This window comes from Ursus arctos, unplaced genomic scaffold, assembly GCF_023065955.2.
Source record: "Ursus arctos isolate Adak ecotype North America unplaced genomic scaffold, UrsArc2.0 scaffold_31, whole genome shotgun sequence".
Classification (NCBI taxonomy): Eukaryota; Metazoa; Chordata; class Mammalia; order Carnivora; family Ursidae; genus Ursus; species Ursus arctos.
Window position 1 is genome coordinate 23597648 of NW_026622997.1, and position 22102 is coordinate 23619749.

General features: G+C 38.6%; 1 protein-coding gene across 13 annotated transcripts in view; it reads left to right on the forward strand.

The window, feature by feature from the left end:
• The window catches only part of CDKAL1 (CDK5 regulatory subunit associated protein 1 like 1), an 811149-nt gene that overhangs the window by 160716 nt on the left and 628331 nt on the right, over positions 1–22102 (forward strand). For all 13 annotated transcript variants that reach the window (XR_007191477.2, XR_007191478.2, XR_007191476.2 and 10 more), the window contains one exon: positions 6735–6831. Coding sequence is in view for 10 of the 13 variants with exons in the window: in XM_048225746.2 (XP_048081703.1) it covers positions 6735–6831 (97 nt within the window). In the remaining 3 variants the exon portion in view is untranslated. The remainder of the gene's footprint in view (positions 1–6734; positions 6832–22102) is intronic.

Below are 22102 nucleotides of genomic sequence, written 5' to 3' on the forward strand. Positions count from 1 at the left end.
TCGTTGGATGTCAGGGTTACATAGCACTGCTCGTGGAGAAGACTGTCTGGCCTTCACAGCTGGGTGCCCTGGAGTCTCTTCGCGGGGATGCATGCTGATTCACCCGCAGCTCTCCTTGCCACCGCCAGACCTCCGTTCTTCCCCTTCATGCAAAACAACCTGAGTGCTAAAGCCCATTTTCTCCTCTTCTCACCAGACTGTGAACTGCTGGAGAGCAGGGACTATCTTTTATCTTTCTTTGTCCTTGTCTCTGGCATGTGGTGAGCGAAGGAGTGATAGAGTGAAGCAGTGAAATGTTGCATTATTGACTTTATTGATGAACAAAAGTTCTTATCAGTGAACCCAGGAACTTGTACTGGCGGTAAGCGTAAGAAAGGGAAACTCATTGGAGCTGAACTCAAGTGGGAATTTCTTGCCTGGTTTTGTCTGGCCAGTTTATCAGGGTGTGGTAGTTGGTTGTGCCTCGATTCACTTTGAGAAATGACTGCTCTGTCTGTGGTCATCTGCCCCGGTGCCTAGTCTGCTTGTCACCGTTACAGATGTTGAGAAATTTTTACCCTTTGGACTCTTTTGGGTGCAATGAGGACTACTGCCCTTTCAATAACATTCTTTCTTATGGGGCATAAAATGTGCAGTTATATTCTAGTTTTTGTTTAGTTAAAATTGAGTCTTGAGATCCCAAGACGATACCCCAGTTACTTTGGATTTGAATGTCTGCAGGGATCTCCAGTTACATAATTGAATACATGTTTGGATTTTTTTTTTCAGATTGATAAATCCCATCAAGTCTTAGAGTAACTTTATTTTCAGCTTTTGGCAGCCCCTAGCCCAACTCTCCACATCCTGATAGTAGTTATGTAGGTAGACAGTGGCATTGCTATAGACCACTTCTTCCTCAACTGCTTGTTCCAAAATTAGAAAAGGCGTCATGTTATGGAAGTTTGTCACACACATAGATCCTAATTTGCTGAGATATTTTTATGTGTTTCACATGGCTACTTGCCTAACTATGAATACTTACCATAGATGTTCTCTTCCTTGAATATTTTAGTGCAGAAAATACTCACATGCAGAGTAATGAAGATGGTACTTGCTTTGTACAGAAACAGATTAATTTGACTCTTTTTAGCGCTGTTGTGAGGAAGAGATTTTATGATTATAGCAGTATGAGTTTAGAAATGTAAAAATTAAGGGCTCCTGGGTGGCTCAGTTGGTTAAGCGTCCAACTCTTAATTTCAGCTCAGGTCATGATCTCAGGATTCTGAGCTCAACCCCTGCATCAAGCTCCATGCTGGGCATGGAGTCTGCTTAAGGTACTCCCTCCCCCTCCCCTTCTCTTTCTGCCCCTCTTCCCCCAAAGAAATGTAGAAGTCGGATATATATTTAAGAAATATTTTTTCATGAAAGAAAACTTTAGATGAAGACCTAGTCATTATTATGAGTATTTATATTGACTAAGCATCAAGTTGCAGGAAGGATGTAAGGAATAGGAGAAAAGAACATGGAGAGAGGAGCAGCATTTCCTCCCTACCCACTACTTGTAGAGAACTGTGTTTTTCTTGATATATACAGGAGTTTATTACTCTGCTATTATTAGATTGTGCACAAAACTCAGGAAAACAGGAACTGTCAAATACTGTGTTTCTACTTTGAAGACATTCGATATATTATAATCCCTATAAATTTCTGTGTGGTTTTAATCAAGAAGTGATTGCTCTAATTTTTATTACATGGTCAAAACCCAAGTTTGATTTATGTCCTGAGATCTGATCTTCAAGGGAAAGAGAATCTTGGGCGCCCATCCCAGCTCCAGCACTAACTCAAAGTGTGGACTTTGGGCCACAATTATTACATCTTCTTGAATCTCAATTTTCTCTCTCTCTCTTTTTAAAGACTTTATTTATTTGAAAGTGAGAGCGGGTGGGGGGGGAGAGAAAGAGAGAACGAGTGGGGTGGGGAGGAGCAGAGGGAGAAGCCGACTCCCCGGTGAGCAGGGAGCCCTACGTGGGGCTCCATCCCAGGACCCCGAAATCATGACCTGAGCTGAAGGCAGATGCTTAACCACCTGAGTCATCCAGGTGCTCCTCAACTTTCTCTTTTGTGAAATAAAACAAATGATACTATACCATCTTTATTGTATATGCTTCTGTGAATTTTAAGATTCTGTACAAATTATTTCTTGTATTTAGTAGTTGGCAGAAAAGAGGGAAAGGTTTCCTTATGTTTTCTGCATTACTCGAGTCAGTGCTCTAGTCAAGGATATGTCTCTAATTTAGAAATATGTTTCAAGAAAATAATGATTATATTGAATTAACTTTACATGTAATTTTTGTTTTAATTAACATTTCAAGGCTATCTAAAATGAGGACATAGAAATTCATGCTACTTTAAAGTTTCTTAAGGTATTTTTGTTACCAACATTCATTTTGAAGGATAAAAGCTTTTAAAAATGTGTCTTTGCTGGGTTTGTTTCTAAAGAAATTGTTTTACAGACTTTTATTAGCCTGAACAAAGCTCACTATACAAAAAGAACAGGATGTAAGAAGGGAATGTTTAGAACAAGAAGACTCAGAGAAATTGTGTTAAAACTTTGCCACTGTATTTGGTCACATATAAAATGTGGCATTAATATTCCATAACGGGGCTATGATTTTTGCTTTGTTTATAGTTCTGGTCCACTCTAGCATTTTAAATCCAAATTCAGTAAAAGCATGAAATAGTATTTTAAATAAATTACCTACTAAAGCATCTCTATTTTGAACTTTTCCTCTTAATTTTCTGGTGTTCTGCCTACTCTCTTAAAATCAGCCTTGGACTGTTTTATGACCTGATTTAGTGTTTATAATGTCACCAGAACACTTTCCCTGGATTGTTACACATATTGGCTGCACTGTTTTCAAATATAGCTAACGATATAATGGTTAACTTGATGAAGTGCCGTGTAAGTGCTAGCCGTGATTATTACTGTTGTTAGAGTATGGTTGGCGGTGGTGATATTACCTCCTTTTTGTTTTCCACACGGACATTCTTATTCTGTGGACATGTTTCTACATCTCCAAAGAGCCTTAACGTTTTGTACTCAAGTGGATTCTCTCCACACCTTTAGGGTCTGTTCTATCCACTGTTTTCAGCTGTCATGTTAGCATACATTTGGAAAGTCTCCCCCCCAGCTTCGTTCCCAGCTGGTGACTTGAATTTCCAGAAACTTGATGGGCATTAATGGAACCTCAGATTTAGTGTGTCCTTTGTGAATTTGTTGCCTTCTATCTCAGTACTCAGCCAGCTGCTTCTTTGAGCCAAATCTGACCTGGTGCCTATTTTTGTGAATGAAGCTTTATTGGAACACACACACACACACACACACACACACACACGTGAGTATTATGTATGATTGATTTTGCATTAAGGTGGCAGAGCTAAGACTCTTCCAACAGAGGACCTGTGAGTAAAAACCTAAACTATTTACTATGTAGCTCTTTATATAAGATGTTTGCTGATCCCCCTTAGACCTTTGATTCCTCCTTGGGGTTGCCCTCAAGTATATTCTAGCAAGAAAGCTAATTTCCTTTCCTTTAATCTTTCATTTTTTTGATCTTCCACATGCATTCAGGCGTCACATCTTTTTGCCTAGAGTATTAAATAAATTTCCTCACCTCTTGCTTTCTTTACCCCTTGTGTTTCATTTTATATCTTGCCACCAGTGTCATATTCTTAAAATTTGGTTCCACTCTGTGTCCACACTGCCACCAAACACTTTCCCGTTGCCCACTAACGTAAATAGAAACTCTCCAGCCTCTTTCTTAAGTCTCCTTCCGTAATAGAAGCTTTACCAGTCTCCCTAATATAGGAATTCTGTAGTGTAATACTTTCCTCGTACTTTTTACCTTCTTCTCTTTGTCCATGCTGGAACAGCTGCCTGGTGCTTTCTCTGCCTCCAGTCCCACCTTCTCCTGCCACGGTCTGCCCTTAAAATCCCCGCAGGTTTGTTTGGAAGCCTTGTACTATCTTTCGCTGTCTGCATATTCCTTTCTTCTCCATGATACAAATGCTGCCTGTGTATCTTTCTGACACTAGGGGCATTTTATTTGCTGCTGGGTTGTTGATGTTCTTTTACATCTCATCCATCATAAACCAGAAGCTTGTGGAGTACAAAGTGCGTGTCTTCTTCTTTACTGTGTTCCCTTAAACTTCCGGCATCATGTCTTACATGAGCTTCATAATTAAGTAATTGAGTCACATTGTAGGAGGCAGGCCTTTTAATTTGAATGTAATTATTGGTGACCTTATAGTCTCCCTGGGGTGTTTGCTGTGATTTTAGTGTTGTAGCTAAAATGTTTGAGGAAACCAGATGTCACTTTCTCGTATAGATTGTTAATGTAAATGGAAAAATGTTTTGTTGTTGTTGTTTGAATAAGGTATTTCACATTTACCAGAAGAAAACTATTTGTGTGCGGTGATGTGCATGGTACTGATAAAAAAGTAAAACCAGGTGGTAGATCGAGGCAGTAATTCTCTTGGATCTGTTAAGCAATGTATCAGACTCAGGGTTTTTATTGATTCCATTAACAAGTCCCCCCCCCCCCCAGGATTCCAAATGGAAAAATTATACCAAAGCTCTCTAATAAGTTATTGAAATGAAACACTTACAGATGATGTTCACATGGTATTTTCTTCTCTACTTATTCATTTAATCACTTTTTGCATACTTTCCAAAAGGTTTTGATGTGGCTGTCGATCACAAACAGCTATTTCTGTTAATCCCAGGGGTTTTTTTTGGCCTCCAGTTCTGAGTTTGTACTCTTGAGAAGCTTGAAAAAGACAAGAGTGCCAGGTGTAGAGACTTTTCACTTCATAGTGGTGTATTCTAAAAGTTACATGTCCCGAAACTGGGCTGCTGATACCCTTAACTTCCTCAGTTGGTTTTAGAAAGGTAAAGATTGCCAGTGGGGCCAGGAACACAGTTTGGTGCATGAAGCCTAGTACCCGAGCATCCAGAAAAACAAACAAAAAAAGGAAACAAAGCATGACTATACTTCAAAACCCATATACTTGAAAAAGAATTGAAGACTTGAAAATTTCATTTTTAAAATGGCAAAGGATGTGGATACTTTCTAGAAAAAGATACCAGTTCTGCTTGGTTGACCACTGTCTTCTAGCACACAGTCAGTGTTTGCTGTATACACGTATGCCAGATGAATGAGTAATGCCTAAAATATACCCCAGCCCCTCCTAAGTAAAGGCATGCTAAATAACCACACCTGTATACCTTTGAACCAGCATTTCTACTAATTAGCATTTATGCTGGGGAAATAATTTGATGTCTTAGCATGGATTTCACATCTAGGTTTCCATAATCCAGAAACACTTTCTCAAATATTCAAAGATACCTATCCATGTATATATGTACATAGGTATGTATATACATATGTGTATGGTGTGTATATGTTGTATGTATATGCATGCTCATTGTAAAATAATTTATAATAGTGAAGGATTGGAAACAACCTAAATGCCGATCAGAACAAGAATAGTTAAGCTATAGTATATCCATATTGTAATGGATAAAAAGGATGAGATTGATCTTTAGGTAAAGATGTGAAAGGAAAGATACAAGATGTATTTGTAAGGAAAATATAGTTTCATCTTTATGTGTAAGTACTGAACACAGGTCTAGTTACACATTAGACTTGCACATGTGAGGGCTGGGCTAGAAGTTAGCATAAGCACCCTGTAAGCTTAAGTGTAAGTCTCTGGGGAGCAGAACTAGGCAGATGTGGGAATTCCCAGGATAGAAGGGATATTATACCTTCTATTTTTAAAATTTCTGTTCAATTTTTTAAAAAAGTATATTTTACTTTTATATTGGTCAAAACACTGGGAAGTCATAGAATGAATTTTAGGAACATTTTCATTAATATTTAAAATAATCTGTTTGAATGGATAACTTGTCTGTCTAGAAAGTGGCTTTTCTTTTTATTGTGTTTAATTAGCCAACATATAGGACATCATTAGTTTTTGATGCAGTGTTCAATGATTCATTAGTTGTGTTTAATACCCAGTGCTCATCACCACACGTGCCCTCCTTAATACCCGTTGCCGGGTTACCCCATCCCCCTCCCTTTTGTAACCCTCAGTTTGTTTCCTGGAGTCCAGAGTCCCTCATGGTTCGTCTCCCTCTCTGATTTATTCCCATTCAGTTTCTCTCCCTTCCCCTGTGGTCCTCCACACTATTCCTTATGTTCCACATATGAGTGAAACCGTCTGATAATTGTCTTTCTCTGCTTGACTTATTTCACTTAGCATAATCACCTCCAGTTACATCCATGTGGATACAAATGGTGGGTATTCATCCTTTCTGATGGCTGAATAATAGACCACATCTTCTCTATCTACAGTAGCCAAACTGTGGAAGGAGCTGAGATGTTCTTCAGTAGAAAGTGGCTTTTAAGCATGATTTATGTCCTTGAGAATTCTGTATAAGTAAATTTTTTGGTTTTGTAATGGGATGATAACGAAGGACATCAGGTTGGATGGCTGTCGTATTCTCTAATGGTATGATCGATAGATGCGTAGTGCAGGAGTCTTATTATAATATGTTTTCTTTCAGCAGTTGTAAGAAAGTCTGGTTTCATGGTAGAAGGGCTTGTTAGGATTTGGACAACTTACATGCACTAACGTCAGTTTCCAAGGGTACACTCGTGAGCAAAAGAATCACACTGTTTTCCATCTTTCAGAAAAGCTCAAGAGGAGAATAAGAAGATAGTGCTAGCTGGATGTGTTCCTCAAGCCCAGCCTCGACAGGACTACCTTAAAGGACTGAGTATCATAGGGGTAAGCTCGTACCTGAGGGGGACAAAAGAACATCTTAGGCTGTTGAGACATGTACTAGGTCCACATTTGATTTGCTCTTTCTGCGTCACTCACAAGCTGTGTTACACTTCCGACTATCTCTCCTCAACATACTGACCCCATTGCTGTTGAAATTTTGTCATGTCTTTGTAACTTTTTCACCTTAGGGCAAAAACATGTTCTTGATTCTCTCGTAAAGAAAAAAAAAAAATTACCAAACACAATAAGAAGCCATACAGAATTTAAGTCGCCTCCTACTACCTGGCCTTTGTCTGCCTGTCCGGTACCATTTCTTGCCATATCATTATAATTTTCCCATCCCACTGAACTCCTTGGCATCCCCGCAGTACACAGATGCGTGTTTTTGGAACGTGTCCCTTCCCTTACACTCATCCTCCGAGCCATACTCCACTGTTACCCACTCTGTAAAGCATCCTCTGACCACTCAGTGCGGTCTGACCGTCGTCCCGTGCCTCGGTTCTCTTTGCCGACTATGCTTACCTGTCCTCTGCCCTCTCAGCATCGCACAGGGTGGTGATTTTACATTCACTTGTCTAATTTTTTGATAAAGGCCACCTTTCTACTTAAATTACTAACTTCACAGGGACCGCTTTCCCATCTTTTTTCAACGCTGACCATGTTTCCCCAACTTTTCCGTGATGCCTGACATACAGTAAGCACTAAGTGTTTGGTGACTGACTGAAAGGATCTTCGTGCTCTTAGCATCATGACGTCAGGAGACTTGCTGTCTGTTATCGGTCTTATTCTGTGTGGCCATCACTATTCACGAAATGCCCGAAGGTAGTTGGCATTCAGTCAGTGTTTGTTGACCACGTGGTGGTGCTTCATCCTTCCCACCATTCTTCTATGGCTGCACTCAGTATGCTCAGGAATCCTGTTTAAAAAATGGCTTTATTAATTAAAAAACATAATATAGAGTACACTCATAGAAATAGTATATGAATAATTGGCATCTGGAATGAGATTTATTAGATTTTTCCTTACAACAGTACTGTTGACAACTTTTGTTTTTTTATTTTATTTTATTTTTTTTTAAAGTAATCTCTGTATCCAACATGAGGCTCGAACTTACATCCCCGAGATCAGGAGTCCTATGCTCTACCAACTGACCCAGCCAGATGCCCTGCTATTGACAACTTTTAATACTGTATTCTCAGTGTAATGAACTTGTTTTCTGCTGTCAAATCCTTGCCCCACTAGCAAATTTAATAATCTTTGAACAAACAGTCTCGTGTTAAACAGAGCCTGAATGTTTGAGAAGTTTAGTTTGTTTTCACCATTTGTCCGTTTACTTTTTGATTTCTCTTGGTTTAAGGAATGACATGAATATGGACTCCTGAGTTATCTATTCATGTGAGACTAACTTTCCCCATAAACATAGTCCTGCTGTGTCAGGGAAATAGGAAACTCGTTAGAATTTCGTTTTAGGATGGAATGCAGTAAAAGCATAGGTTTCATCTTAGATTTCATCTCTAAGAGTTAAGTTGCTGAATAATTTCTTTAGTATAATTAGTATAGTATAGTACAAGGATAATTTCTTTAGTATGACAAAGCCTCTTCTCTGTGTGTATTATGGTAACATTTTCCTGAACTCCACTGTGTGCAGTGAAGAGCTCAGTGTATGTTAGGATGTAGGGGAGATTCTAAAGGAGCATGCCCCGTGCTGCTGATGGGGAAGATGATTTTCAGGGATGATATAAACTTGTGGCTTTGGCAAATAATATCACCCCCCTCCCCATTTAGTCTTGCACCCTTTTAGTTCTGTCATCGAATCTCATTTAATTACCACTGAAATTCTTTAGATTTATGTATTTTGCTTCTTTATAATTAGAGAAGTAACTTAAGATCACATATTTAAAAATGGAACTGGAACCCAAAAGACTCCACCCCCAAACTATTAGAAGTTATAGAACAATTCAGTAATGTGGCGGGATACAAAATCAATGCTCAGAAATCAGTTGCATTTCTATACATGAACAATGAGACTGAAGAAAGAGAAATTAGGGAATCCATTCCATTTACAATAGCACCAAAAATCATACGTTATCTTGGAATTAACTTAACTAGAGACCTAAAGGATCTATAGTCTAGAAACTACAAATCACTCTTGAAAGACATTGAAGAAGACACAAAAAGATGGAAAAATATTCCATGCTCATGGATCGGAAGAATAAACATAGTTAAAATGTCTATGCTACCCAGAGCAATCTACACTTTCAGTGCCATCCCGATCAAAATACCAAGGACATTTTTCAAAGAACTGGAACAAACAGCCCTTAAATTTGTGTGGAACCAGAAAAGACCCCAAATCTCCAAGGAATTGTTGAAAAGGAAAGACAAAGCTGGGGGCATCACGTTGCCGGACTTCAAGCTATACTACAAAGCTGTGATCACAAAGACAGCATGGTACTGGCACAAAAAGAGACACACAGACCAATGGAACAGAATAGAGAACCCAGAAATGGACCCTCGGCTCTTTGGGCAACTAATCTTTGACAAAGCAGGAAAAAACATCCAGTGGAAAAAAGACAGTCTCTTCAATAAATGGTGCTGGGAAAATTGGACAGCCGTATGCAAAAGAATGAAACTTGACCACTCTCTCACACCACATACAAAGATAAACTCCAAATGATTGAAAGGCCTCGATGTGAGACACGAATCCATCAAAATCCTAGAGCAGAACATAGGCTGCACCCTCTTTGACATCGGCCACAGCAACTTTTTTCATGACACATCTCCAAAGGCAAGAGAAACAAAAGAAAAAATGAACTTGTGGGACTTCATCAAGATAAAAAGCTTCTGCACAGCCAAGGAAACAGTCAAAAAAAGTAAGAGGCAGCCCACAGAATGGGAGAAGATATTTGCAAATGACACTACAGATAAAAGACTGGTATCCAAGATCTACAAAGAACTTCTCAAACTCAATACAGGTGAAACAAATAATCAAATCAATAAATGGGCAGAAGATATGAACAGACACTTTTCCAATGAAGACATACAAATGGCTAACAGACACATGAAAAATGTTCAAAATCATTAGCCATCAGGGAAATTCAAATCAAAACCACACTAAGATACCACCTAACACCAGTTAGAATGGCAAAAATGGACAAGGCAGGAAACAACAAATGTTGGAGAGGATGTGGAGAAAGGGGATCCCTCTTACACTGTTGGTGGGAATGCAAGTTGGTATAGCCACTTTAGAAAACAGTGTGGAGGTCTCTTAAAAAGTTAAAAATTGAGCTACCCTATGATCCAGCAATTGCACTACTGCGTATTTACCCCAAAGATACAGACGTAGTGAAGAGAAGGGCCATATGCACCCCAATGTTTGTAGCAGCATTGTCCATAATAGCGAAATCGTGGAAGGAGCTGAGATGCCCTTCAGCAGATGACTGAATTAAGAAGATGTGCTCCATATATACAATGGAATATTACTCAGCCATCAGAAAGAACGATTACACAACATTTGCAGCAACATGGACGGGCCTGGAGGAGATTATGCTAAGTGAAATAAGTCAAGCAGAGAAAGACAATTATCATATGGTTTTACTCATTTATGGAACATAAGAAATAGGAAGATCGGTAGGAGAAGGAAGGAAAGAATGAAGAGGGGGTAAAGAGAAGGGAGAATGAACCATGAGAGACTGTGGACTCTGGGAAACAAACTGAGGGCTTCAGAGGGGAGGAGGGCGGAGAATTGGGATAGACCAGTGATGGGTAGTAAGGAGGGCACATATTGCATGGTGCACTGGGTGTTATATGCAAGTAATGAATCATGGAACATTGCATCAAGAACTGGGGATGTACTGTATGGTGACTAATATAACAAAATAAATATTATTTAAAAAAATAAAAAGTAAAAATGGAACTAGAAAGAATATTCATAATTCCATCACTGAAACACAATAATTATAATTTTGCTTATCCCCTTTAACTTCCTCCCCCCATTGTGGGTTGGTTTTTTAAGTTATTTTTAAAAACTTTTATTTATTTATTTATTTATTTATTTATTTATTTATTTATTATTTTTTTAAGAAATGTCATCTCTACACCCAATGTGGGGCTTGAACGCACAACCCTGAGACTATGAGTCACATGCTCTTTCAACTGAGCCGGCCAGGTGCCCCCCACAAAGGGCTTTTTGTTTTAACTTCAAATCAAATCAGTATGTTGTGAAAAGTTTCAAAAAGTGAAATCACACTATCAGTAACAGTGTTTGGGTTGTAATCTAATTATGTCTTCAGCAGTTAGTATTACTATTAAAATATAGGATTATTCTTTGTAAACATCATTTTATAGAGCAGTCGTTTCTTTGGCAGCTACATAACATTTATCATAACTGACTCTATACATAAAAGCTATGTCCACAGAACCTAAAATTAAAAAAATCTGAAGTAGGAAACCAAAATCATCTATAAATGGTGTCTGAAAAGACCTGTTTCTGAAGATAATTGTTAGAATTGCTACAAAAACAGAAACCTTTTGCAATATAGTGAGTTTAACTGAAAGAAAGAAATGAAGTATATTAATTTAGACAAAAAAATTCTGAAGTGTGGAAAAAAAACCCGAAGATATTTAAATTCATCGACTTAGGAAACTAGTTTTAGGGATTGTACTTCAGTTTTTTTTTTTTTTTTCCAGACAGAGTGAAAACTGTTATTCCCTCACAAAATTCCCCTCACAGAATTACTATGACACAGGGCTTTAATAGCTCCTAGGAGGAAGAAAGAGCCCGCGTACTGCGTTCTGTGCTTCTACCGTCTGCTAGGATTTTCTGTCACCCCACAGTACAGGGAAGGTGTGTCGGTTCTTTTGACCAAGTGATTGAAACAAAAAGGTGGGGATCATTGGCTGAGAACTTGCTTAGTGCACACCCGAGTTACAAAGGCATATTGTCCGCCATGTTTGTAAGTACTCCTGAAGTAACAGTTAACAAAGACGATTCTTAATAATTAAGAAGGATATTACTACCGTTGTAACGTGTGAATTTCCATCAATATCAGCCTTTAGAGATGGGATGTTTAATTTGTTTTCCTAATCAGGAATAGCAGTGTAGTGAGGGCACATAGCAGTTATTGTCAGACCCCTGGGTATTTTATTATCATCTCTCCTACTGTCTCCTGGAACTATCTGGTGGTAATTAATATTATTTGTGTGGTGGTGAATGGAAAGAAAATAACAGAATATCAAAACCTACCAACCTCTGGGTCAAGAAGAACTGCCTTTAGTGACAGTGACCTCTACATTTTTCCCATTCTGGAGCACAAAAATATCTAATTTTTTTTTTTTTTTTTTTACATTGGGAGGAGAGAGTGAAAAGATTTTTTTTTTTTTTTTTTTTTTTTAAGATTTTTTATTTATTTATGTGACAGAGAGACAGCCAGCGAGAGAGGGAACACAGCAGGGGAGTGAGAGAGAGGAAGAAGCAGGCTCCCAGCGGAGGAGCCCGATGTGGGACTCGATCCCGGAACGCCGGGATCACGCCCTGAGCCGAAGGCAGACGCTTTTAACGACTGCGCTACCCAGGCGCCCCAAGAGAGTGAAAAGATTTAAAAACATCCATGTCTTCGATAAAAAGACCTTTTGTAACCAAAACTTCTTTTCTAGAATGATGAAATGAAATTTTATTTGGTATCTAGGACATATATATTTATAGGTAACCAGTACAGAATCAGGATCTTTTTAATTTTTTTCAGGATCTTGAAACATTTTACCTCACAGTGAAAAATTTTATGTCTCTTGGGGCAGAGAGTCACGGTTAACCACACCCCTTGGAATGCGTTTTCATGCAATGCCATGGTTTAAAGTCACTGCTGTTACTTGTTTACTTTGGTTACTCTGTGTGTAGCTGTAGGTGGTTCCAGGATCTTGTGACTATACTTTTGAATGTTCCTTTCCTTCTCTTCAGCTCATTTTTTGGTAAGAAAGTTTCTTTTAGTCAACCAGAAAGCATCATGTTCTCTGTTAATGTCTGGTAGAAAAAAAGAAGAGTAGACTTCAGGACTCAAAAAGCCTGGCTTCAAATCCCTGGGCTGCCACATCATTTTTCCATTAATAAGTACTTACCGGAGACCCATTATGTGGTAGCTGCCATTCTAGGTGCTAGGAATGTGGCAGTTTATAAAGTCATCCAGGATCCCTGTCCTCACAGAGCTTAAATTCCAGTTCTTTTTTTTTAATGTTTTTTTATTATATTATGTTAGTCACCATACAGTACATCCCTGGTTTCTGATGTAAAGTTCGATGATTCATTAGTTGCGTATAACACCCAGCGCACCATGCAATACGTGCCCTCCTTACTACCCATCACCAGCCTATCCCATTACCCCACCCCCTCCCCTCTGAAGCCCTCAGTTTGTTTCTCAGAGTCCGTAGTCTCTCATGCTTCATTCCCCCTTCTGATTAGCCCCCCTTTCTTTATCCCTTTCTTCCCCTACCGATCTTCCTAGTTCTTATGTTTCATAAATGAGAGAAATCATGATAATTGTCTTTCTCTGCTTGACTTATTTCACTTAGCATTATCTCCTCCAGTGCCGTCCATGTTGCAGCAAATGTTGAGAACTCATTCCTTCTGATAGCTGAGTAATAAAAAAGACAGTCTCTTCAATAAATGGTGCTGGGAAAATTGGACAGCTACATGCAAAAGAATGAAACTTGACCACTCTCTCACACCATACACAAAGATAAACTCCAAATGGACAAAAGACCTTGATGTGAGACAGGAATCCATCAAAATCCTAGAGGAGAACATAGGCAGCAATCTCTATGACATCGGCCAAAGCACCTTTCTCATGACACATCTCCAAAGGCAAGAAAAACAAAAGATAAAATGAACTTGTGGGACTTCATCAAGATAAATTCCAGTTCTTAATGATATCTGGTTTAAGCCTAGGACATCTCTTGTCCAAGAGAATGTGGTGGGATGGGTCCCTAAGACCATAGGAAGTTGGTTAGTTGGGAGTCTTCTCTTAAGGCCCAGATATACTTTGAGAAAATATACTTTGTGCCCTACAGTTACAAGTTGTGTTAGGGATAGGTGGGTGAGACAGTATTTATTTGCTTCAGTTCTTCTTAGGGTAGTGTTATTTCTTCATTATTGGAGGAGCCATTATTAATACGTCTGACATTTAGTAGGAAGGTTGGTTTGTACTCTGTTTAGGAAAGCATGTTTACAATATTGTACATTTTGTGTTTATTTTCTGTGTTAATTACTAACTAAGGACTGCATTTGAACTTGATCCTGTTGTTGATTCATTAGGCTTGTCTTTGTGATTGTATACTCTAGAAATCCTAAATAAACTGAATTAATACACAGGTTATAACATTTGAAAACATGCAATTCACAGCAGAATGTATAATTGGATGTCAAAAAATTTGTAAGTGACAGAACTTCCTGATTTTGCCAGCTGTGAGCCCTGCAGGCAGGTGCACACTTTTCTTTGGGTAGCTGAACAAAAATGTTGCCTAACACAGGTGTCCACTTATCTCAGGGACTGTTAACCAGGTTGATTTGCAGTGGTTTAAAACATCTTTTCAGACAGCCTGCCCTAGTACTGAAAAGTCAAATAGCATGGTGAGTATTTCAAATGTGGACACTTTAATTTTGAAAATTACGTGTATAAATAAAGTAGCATTTCAAAGAGGCTGTATTTGAGAATATTTCTATCGTATATTGCAAAAGGTAAATGAATTCATGAAGTGGAACAATGTCACAGTAATCGTGGCATTGATATTGAGGTCAAAACTTGAGAAATTGGGTCGTCTTGTTTTTCTCTAGTTTATGTCATCTTATTATATTACCCTTTTTTTTAACCTGTAATTATCAGAGAGGCACTATCTTAACAGAATGACATGTAAATTTAAAAGCCCACTGATGTCTGTACCTTCTTAGATCTGTTTTCTTTCTTTCTTTTGTGGCCTTTTCTAATTTTACCTGTATGTGTACACATTCTTCAATTATTCAAATATTTTTTTAAAAAAGTAAAAAGTAGTGTATCCTAGTAGTTAAGAGCATGGATTCAGGAGCTGGACTGCATAGGTTCATATCCCTGATGCACCACTTATTAGCTCTGTAACCTTGGACAAGTCACTTGTGCCTTAGTTTCTTCCTCTTTGGATGGGCGATGATAATAGAACCTAACTCTGAGTTTTGTAAGGGTTAAATCAGTTAATACATGTCAGGTGGTTAGCTTGGTGCCTGCCATATAGTAAGTGCTCTCTCTCTATTAGCTTTATTATTATTATTATTATTGTTTTAATTTTTATTTTATTCACTTGCTGGTGGAATAAGCATTGAGCACATGTGTGTGCCTGAAACAAGAGCTATTTGCTAGAGGGGCGCCTGGGTGGCACAGCGGTTAAGCGTCTGCCTTTGGCTCAGGGCGTGATCCCGGCGTTCTGGGATGGAGCCCCACATCAGGCTCCTCTGCTATGAGCCTGCTTCTTCCTCTCCCACTCCCCCTGCTTGTGTTCCCTCTCTTGCTGGCTGTCTCTATCTCTGTTGAATAAATAAATAAAATCTTAAAAAAAAAAAAAGAGCTATTTGCTAGAGACACAGAGATGAATAAACTGTCTTTCCCCTAAAAACTGTGAAGTCTGAAGAGAGGCACAAATCATGATAAATGTGCAGAGGGATAAACTCCTATGGGCACACAGTGGATGAAGCCGTCCTTGACTTGGGCTTGAAAGCCTGAATAGTGGTTTGATGGAGAGAGGAGGAAAGGCTTTCATCAGAAGCAAAAACATATCTAAAGAAAAGCATGTGTGCATAAGGGCACCTGGAAGGGAGAGAAATGGCAAGTAGTGGGTCTTGACCCGAGTGTAATTTGCGGGGGGCGGTAAGTTTAAGAAGCATAGCTTGGAGCAATGCAGATGAATGATAAATAGGCTAGGGTGAGAGGAGAGAAGGAGTTTGCAGTGCAAGCTCCTTACGCCAGACCCAGTAGGACGGGGTGAAAGACTGGGGAGTCGTGTAGCCTGGAAAAGTGACGATTAGAAGCAGTGTGATCTGGTGGTTGCTTCTCTATGCCCTGTATTCATTATTTGTTAATTATTTTCTTGTATGTTCTTTGTACTGATTTTTTTTCTTACTTTAAGTCAGATTTATTGAGGCATAATTAATAAAGAAATTTACTTTGATTAATTTTGACAAATGTACGCTGTTGTATGAGCACGATAACATTACAATACAGAACATTTCCATTGTACCAGAAAGTTCCCTTGTGTCCTTTTGTAGTTGAGCCTCCCATCCCCTCCCCCCACCAAACACACATACCCACAGTCCTTGGCAACTGTTGTTCTGACTTCTGTCCTTATGGTTTTGCCATTTTCAGAATGTCATAGAAATGGAATTATATGTACTCTTGATTTTTTCACTTAGCTTAATGCATTCAGTTTTCATCCCTGTTGTTGTGATTATTAATGGTTTGTTACTGTTTATTGCCTAGAATTATTTCACTTTAAGGATGTGCCACAGTTTATTCACCAACTGATAGAAATTTGTGTTATCATCGTGGCTCTTAAGAGTCAAGCTCCTGTAAGCATTCATGCATACGTGTCTGCATTCTCTTGGATCAGTACCCGGGAGTGGTACTGCCTCTAGTCATACGGTAAACATCTGCTCAACCTTTTAAGAAACTGCCGGAGTATTTTCCAGAACTGCTATACCATTTTGTTTTGCACCAGCTGTTCCATTTGCTTTGCATCCTCACCGAAAGTTGGTACGGCCCGTATTTTAACCTTAGCAATTGCACTAGCTGTGTAGTGATATCTCTCTCTGGTTTTTAATTTGCTTTTCTCTGTTGACTGATGATGTTCAGTGTATTTTCATGTGCCTCTTTGCCGTCGGTAGATCTTTGGCAAGGTGTTCAAATCTTTTACCACCTTCCCCTCTCTTTTGGTGCAGTTGAGTTAGGAAACTATTTCTTAGGAGACTGCATACACACACACACACACACACACACACACACACACAACTGTTTCTTAGGATGTGAAAGAAAAGAAGTTGATAAGTTGGACTTCATCAAAATTAAGTATTTTTGCTTCTCAAAAGATACTGTTAAGGAAATGAAAAGGCAAGCCACAGACTGGGGGCAAATAGTTGCAAAATACCTTATCTCCTAAATAGTTTATATCCAGGATATGTAAACGACTCCTACAACTGAACAGTAGGAAACCAATCTATTTTAACACAGGGGAAGATTTGTCTGTCTTTTTATCATTTTTCATTGCCTTTTAAAATTTTGGATATGTTAGAAACTCAGAAATTTGGGGCGGGGGAGTGATGAGTCAGCAATGAGATTCTTCTGTGGTTTCCAAACTTAAAATTTATATTCCCAGGAACTCAGAACAGGTCTGATAAAATATGCATTTCTCTCTCTGTGTTTTAAACTTTTTTTTTTTTTAAGTTTAAAAAGGATTTATTCAACTTTTCAGTTTATTTGTACTTTACTCTGATGGACACTCCTTTAAAGCCAGGGACTTTGTTTATTATTATTTTATATTTTTAGCTATTTTACACTACTTTCAGTGCTTAGTACAGTGTCTGGCTCAATAAGTATTTGTTGAGTGAATGTTAAATATAAGGTATGCGTCTAACTTAATTTTTCCCGTATTGTTCTGGTTCTCCCCACAGCATTTGTTTTTAAATTTTTCTTTCCCTGTTTCATGATGCTGACACTCTTTTTAATTAATGCATCAGTTTTGTATGCCACATATATAACGAATTGCCACAAATATAGTTGCTTATACACCATACACAATAAATACACAGCGTTTATTTCTTATTTTACATTTCTGGAGACCAGAAGTTGGACACGGTTTTACTGGACTAAAATCAAGGTGTTGATAGGGCTGCGTTCTCTTCTGGAGGCGCTGTGAGAAAGTCTTTCTTGTTGCCTTTTGCAGCTTTTTTAGGCCACACACATTCCGTGACTTGGGGCCTATTCTTCCATGTTTCAAGCCAGCAGTGCTCACGCGCTCTCTCTCTCTCTCACTCACCTTTTTTTCAGTGTCTCTCTCTCTATCCCAGGCAGGGAAGAAAGGACTTATGTGAGTAGTTGGGGCCCATCTAGAGAATCCAGGTTAATGTCATCCCATCAGCGAGGCCTGTGTGCCAGGGAAGGGACATATTCATAGGTTCTGGGGTTTCGGACTTGAACATCTTGCCTGAGACAGATGGCAGTATTTATTACTTGATGTTCTACATCTCTCATGTGCATTTGTGCTTTGGTTCTGTTATTACTCTCTCTTTAACTTTAGTATCACTTTAAAAGTCATTTTTTTTTACTTTGTAATACTGTCCTATTACTTAATCTGATTATAATATTCTAATGTCTGAAAGTATCTCTGTACTTAGTGCTTAGCGTGTTGAGTTTTGTGGTGATTGCTGAAAGAGCTGATTTTTTTTCCACTACAGGAAGTTTTATAGGTATTTTTATTGGATTTAAGAGGAAGAAGTTTCTGGTACAGATACTCATTTTGCTTGGCATCCATCTAGCCTGGCCTTATCTGTCAATTAGTAAATTTTATCTCTTACTGAGTGTTAGTCACTCACTGGTACCGTTCAGGTAGCAAATTAGCTTTTAGTGATGCGTGGAATGTGCGCCATATAATTTTTGATGAAAGGGTTGTTCTACCATTGGGGAAGAATTTTTCTCAGTGAAGAGATGAAAGAAGATAAAACTATACTGGGAAATGAGAAACTTTTGTTCAAGAAGTTAAACCACATGTAACATCTAGTATTCTTTTGTGTACCTCACGAGCAAACTCGCTCACAGACTTGTGAATTTGGTGTTTTTTCTAGTAGGGTTAGCTTAGTGACTGCTATGGACTTCCCCAAATTTTAGAGATTGGGACATTGAGTTCTCTTACAACACCATGTATAGAGGTAGGGACTTTCCTTCACAGGTTGAAGAAAAATTTTTAGAGAGAAAAATGTTTTATTTTTTTTTACAGAGAAGTCAGTATTGAACTTTAACCTATCAGGTGCCGATTATTGAATTAAACTCCCATATGGTAAAAGTGAAAAGTTCGGACCTACATTTGATGGACAGACTTTATATAGTATATTTCTTCACAGAGATAGAAAGAAAGGCATTTTTTTTTTTTTTAAGGCTGGTAGAGTTTTTAGGTGGTTTTGAGGTTTTAGTCTGATATTTCTTAATTAGATTGGTAATGACAGGTTGTCCTATTTACATACAATCAAAATTAAGAGAACCCATGAGAGAATTCCTTTGGATCTGTGTTAATGTGTACCTATAATATATTAACCTCTCTTCTAAAAGGATTTGAGGTGTCTTGGGATAAAGTCTAGAAATAGTAAAATCCCAGCCAGATCTGTGCAAGTAAGAAAAAGACTCAGACCAAATAATAGAGAAATGTAGGTGAACGGTAGTCTTTAATGTGTTTTCTATAGAGTTACCCTGAGCAGTGCTGTTGAAATAGTTCTGTTAACCCCACAGCAACTTCCTTGTGCAGGTAGAATAGGATCTGAACTACACAGCCTGAGGTACAATGGCTCACCTAACCTTCCTCCTCTCATTACCTGACCTCCTCTCCTGTCGCTCTGCCCCTCAGTCACCATCACTTCTGTCTCAGCCCTTGGAAGTTCACATTGATGCTTCTGTCTTAGGGTTCAGGTCCCAGGATTAATGCTGCCTGTTCAGAGGTTTACGTGGGCCTCTGCAGCAAAATGGCTCTCTCCACCTCCGGCCACTCCCAGATTTGATTTTCCTCATAGCATCTGTCTTGACCAGAAATGAACATTTTCAGTTATTTCCATGGTTTGCCCCCGCACCCACCATTAGAATGTAAGGCCCATGAACTAGGGACTTTGTATTTTCCACTGTTATATCCCCAGAACAGTGCTTTGCGCTTTGTTGGTGCTTAATAGATATTTGTCAAGGGAATGCATGTATGCCAGTGGTGATTTGTGGGGGAAGGTTTGGGGGAGTAGTTGTTATGGGGGCCTCCTGAAAGTCCAGGTTTAGTTGGATAGCATTCTGTGATCATTTAGTAATGACCTCCATGTGTATAGGCAAAGGAAAATTCATGAAATGTGCCACCCTCGATAAGATCTACTAAAAATCCTTGGTAAGACTTCAGCTGGATATCCTTGTCTCTTGGTTCCCTTAGCCTCAGAAATAGCGATAGTACCTACTGCCTAGGAATGTGGTGAGGATTAAATGTAATAATGCAGGTGACTTGTTAGCACAGAGCCTGGGACATAGTAATGGCTCAAGAAATGTTAGCTATCACTGTGGTACTACTAGTCATTATGGTATCTAGCTGCTGGTTGTTCAAAAAAAAAAAAAAAAAAAAAGATACTACCAAGTGTATCCTAAAGCAGAACCTCTGACTATAGAACAGTATCAGCTTGCTCCCTGACTGGACTTTTTCTTTTTTTTAGCCTAGTTGGCCAAATTGTGTCTGAGGTATGCCTAAGTTTCCTAGAGCTGCCGTAACAAATTGCCGCAAACTGGGTAGCTGTCTTAGCCATACCCTAAACCTGCACTTGCTGGTACGGCTGCCAGTAGCCGCGTGTGACTGTCTAAAGTAATTAAAATTAGACGTTAGCTTCTCAGTCCCAGTAGCCACATTTCAGGTACGCAGTAGCTACAGGGAGCCCGTGGCTGCCATGTTGGACGGCACAGCATACGAACATTTCCATCGTTGCAGAAAGTTCTGTTGAGTAGCACTGCTCTGAACAATTAGGGAATTTCAGAAGAGCACTTTTATTTGCTTTAGGTGACTTGGTACAGGTTTGTTTCTTCAGCATGTGTTCAGTTATAAATTTGGAGTAGTTCATAATAGCCGAATAAAATATTTTTATGGATTTCTTTTAAAAGTTCTGCAGCAGAGTGACTCATTAATGTTATTTATGAATTGTTTGTTCACTAACTCCTTTCTTCATTGTCGAGAACATATGGAGTCAGTAATAGAATATACTGCATGTCTTTTTTTTTTCTGTATATTTATAACTAAGTGCCTGAAGGACACAAGATACTGTTTTATTTATTTTATTTGAATTATATGCCAGAAACTAAGCTCTTGTGTATTCAGGGCTGCAATTTATAGTATTAATTAAGAACAGCTTTCCTTTTCTCTCCAGAATGAATTCAATATATTCTTCATTACTGTGTGTGAATCTTGAGTTTGTTCTCTTGTGATTGTTTTTTCTTCTCTCCCTGCCTCCCATGTGCTTTTTTTTTTTTTTTGCTTTCTAACTCCCCTCTTCCTCTAACTCCCCCTCTCCTGACTCCTCTCTCCCTTCCTTCTCTGCTTCCCTTGCTTTCTTTTTCTCCCACCACTTCCTCCAATATCCTCCTCACTAAAAGTGGACACAGCACAGTATTTTCTTTTAAGTCATTCACTGAGCTTTCCCCTTGTGCATTTGTAATCCAATGCTGTTTTTTTCTTTGTCTTAATATTTAGGAAACCCTCCTTCTTAAAGTCCTAGAAGTCCTCCACACCACTCTGCAGAGATCAAATTATGTATAGGGAACATTGATTTTTCTACCATAAAGCAAACCGTAAAGTATTTTATAAAGTACCATAAAGCATTGCCATAAAGTAATCAAGTACTTTAAAAAAAATCAGAGAATATATTTTTTGTTGCATACTTTCAAGCAAATTCTGTGTGACCATCAGTGTAAAAGAAAATGTATTTCTTCAACACACACACACGCACACACACCACACACCACACACACACACACACACACATATTTTTAAGCTTTTGTTTTGATGTAATTTCACATCATAGGAAAGTTGCAAACAAAAGGAATTACCATATACCCTTTACCCTGATTCCTCATATGTTAGTATTTTACCAAATTTGCTTATAATTCTTATACACACACACACACACACACACACACACACATTTCTGATCCTTTGGAGAATAAGGTGCAAACATATGCCCCTTTACTTCAGAATTCACATATATTTCAAAAACAAGGATATTTTCATATACTGTTGTAGTATAATTACAAAAGTCAGGAAATTACCATAGATACACTACTATAAGTTAGCATGCAGACCTTATTCAGCTCTTGCCAATTGTCTTAATAATGTCCTTTAAAGGGAAAGAAAGAACCCAGATGCAAAGTTGGATTCAGTTGTCAGGTTTCTTTAGGCTCTTTTAATCTGGAATATTTCCTTAGTTTTTCCTTGAGTTTCATGACCTCAGCATTAGAATGTTTGACCACCCTCAACCTGTATTATTACT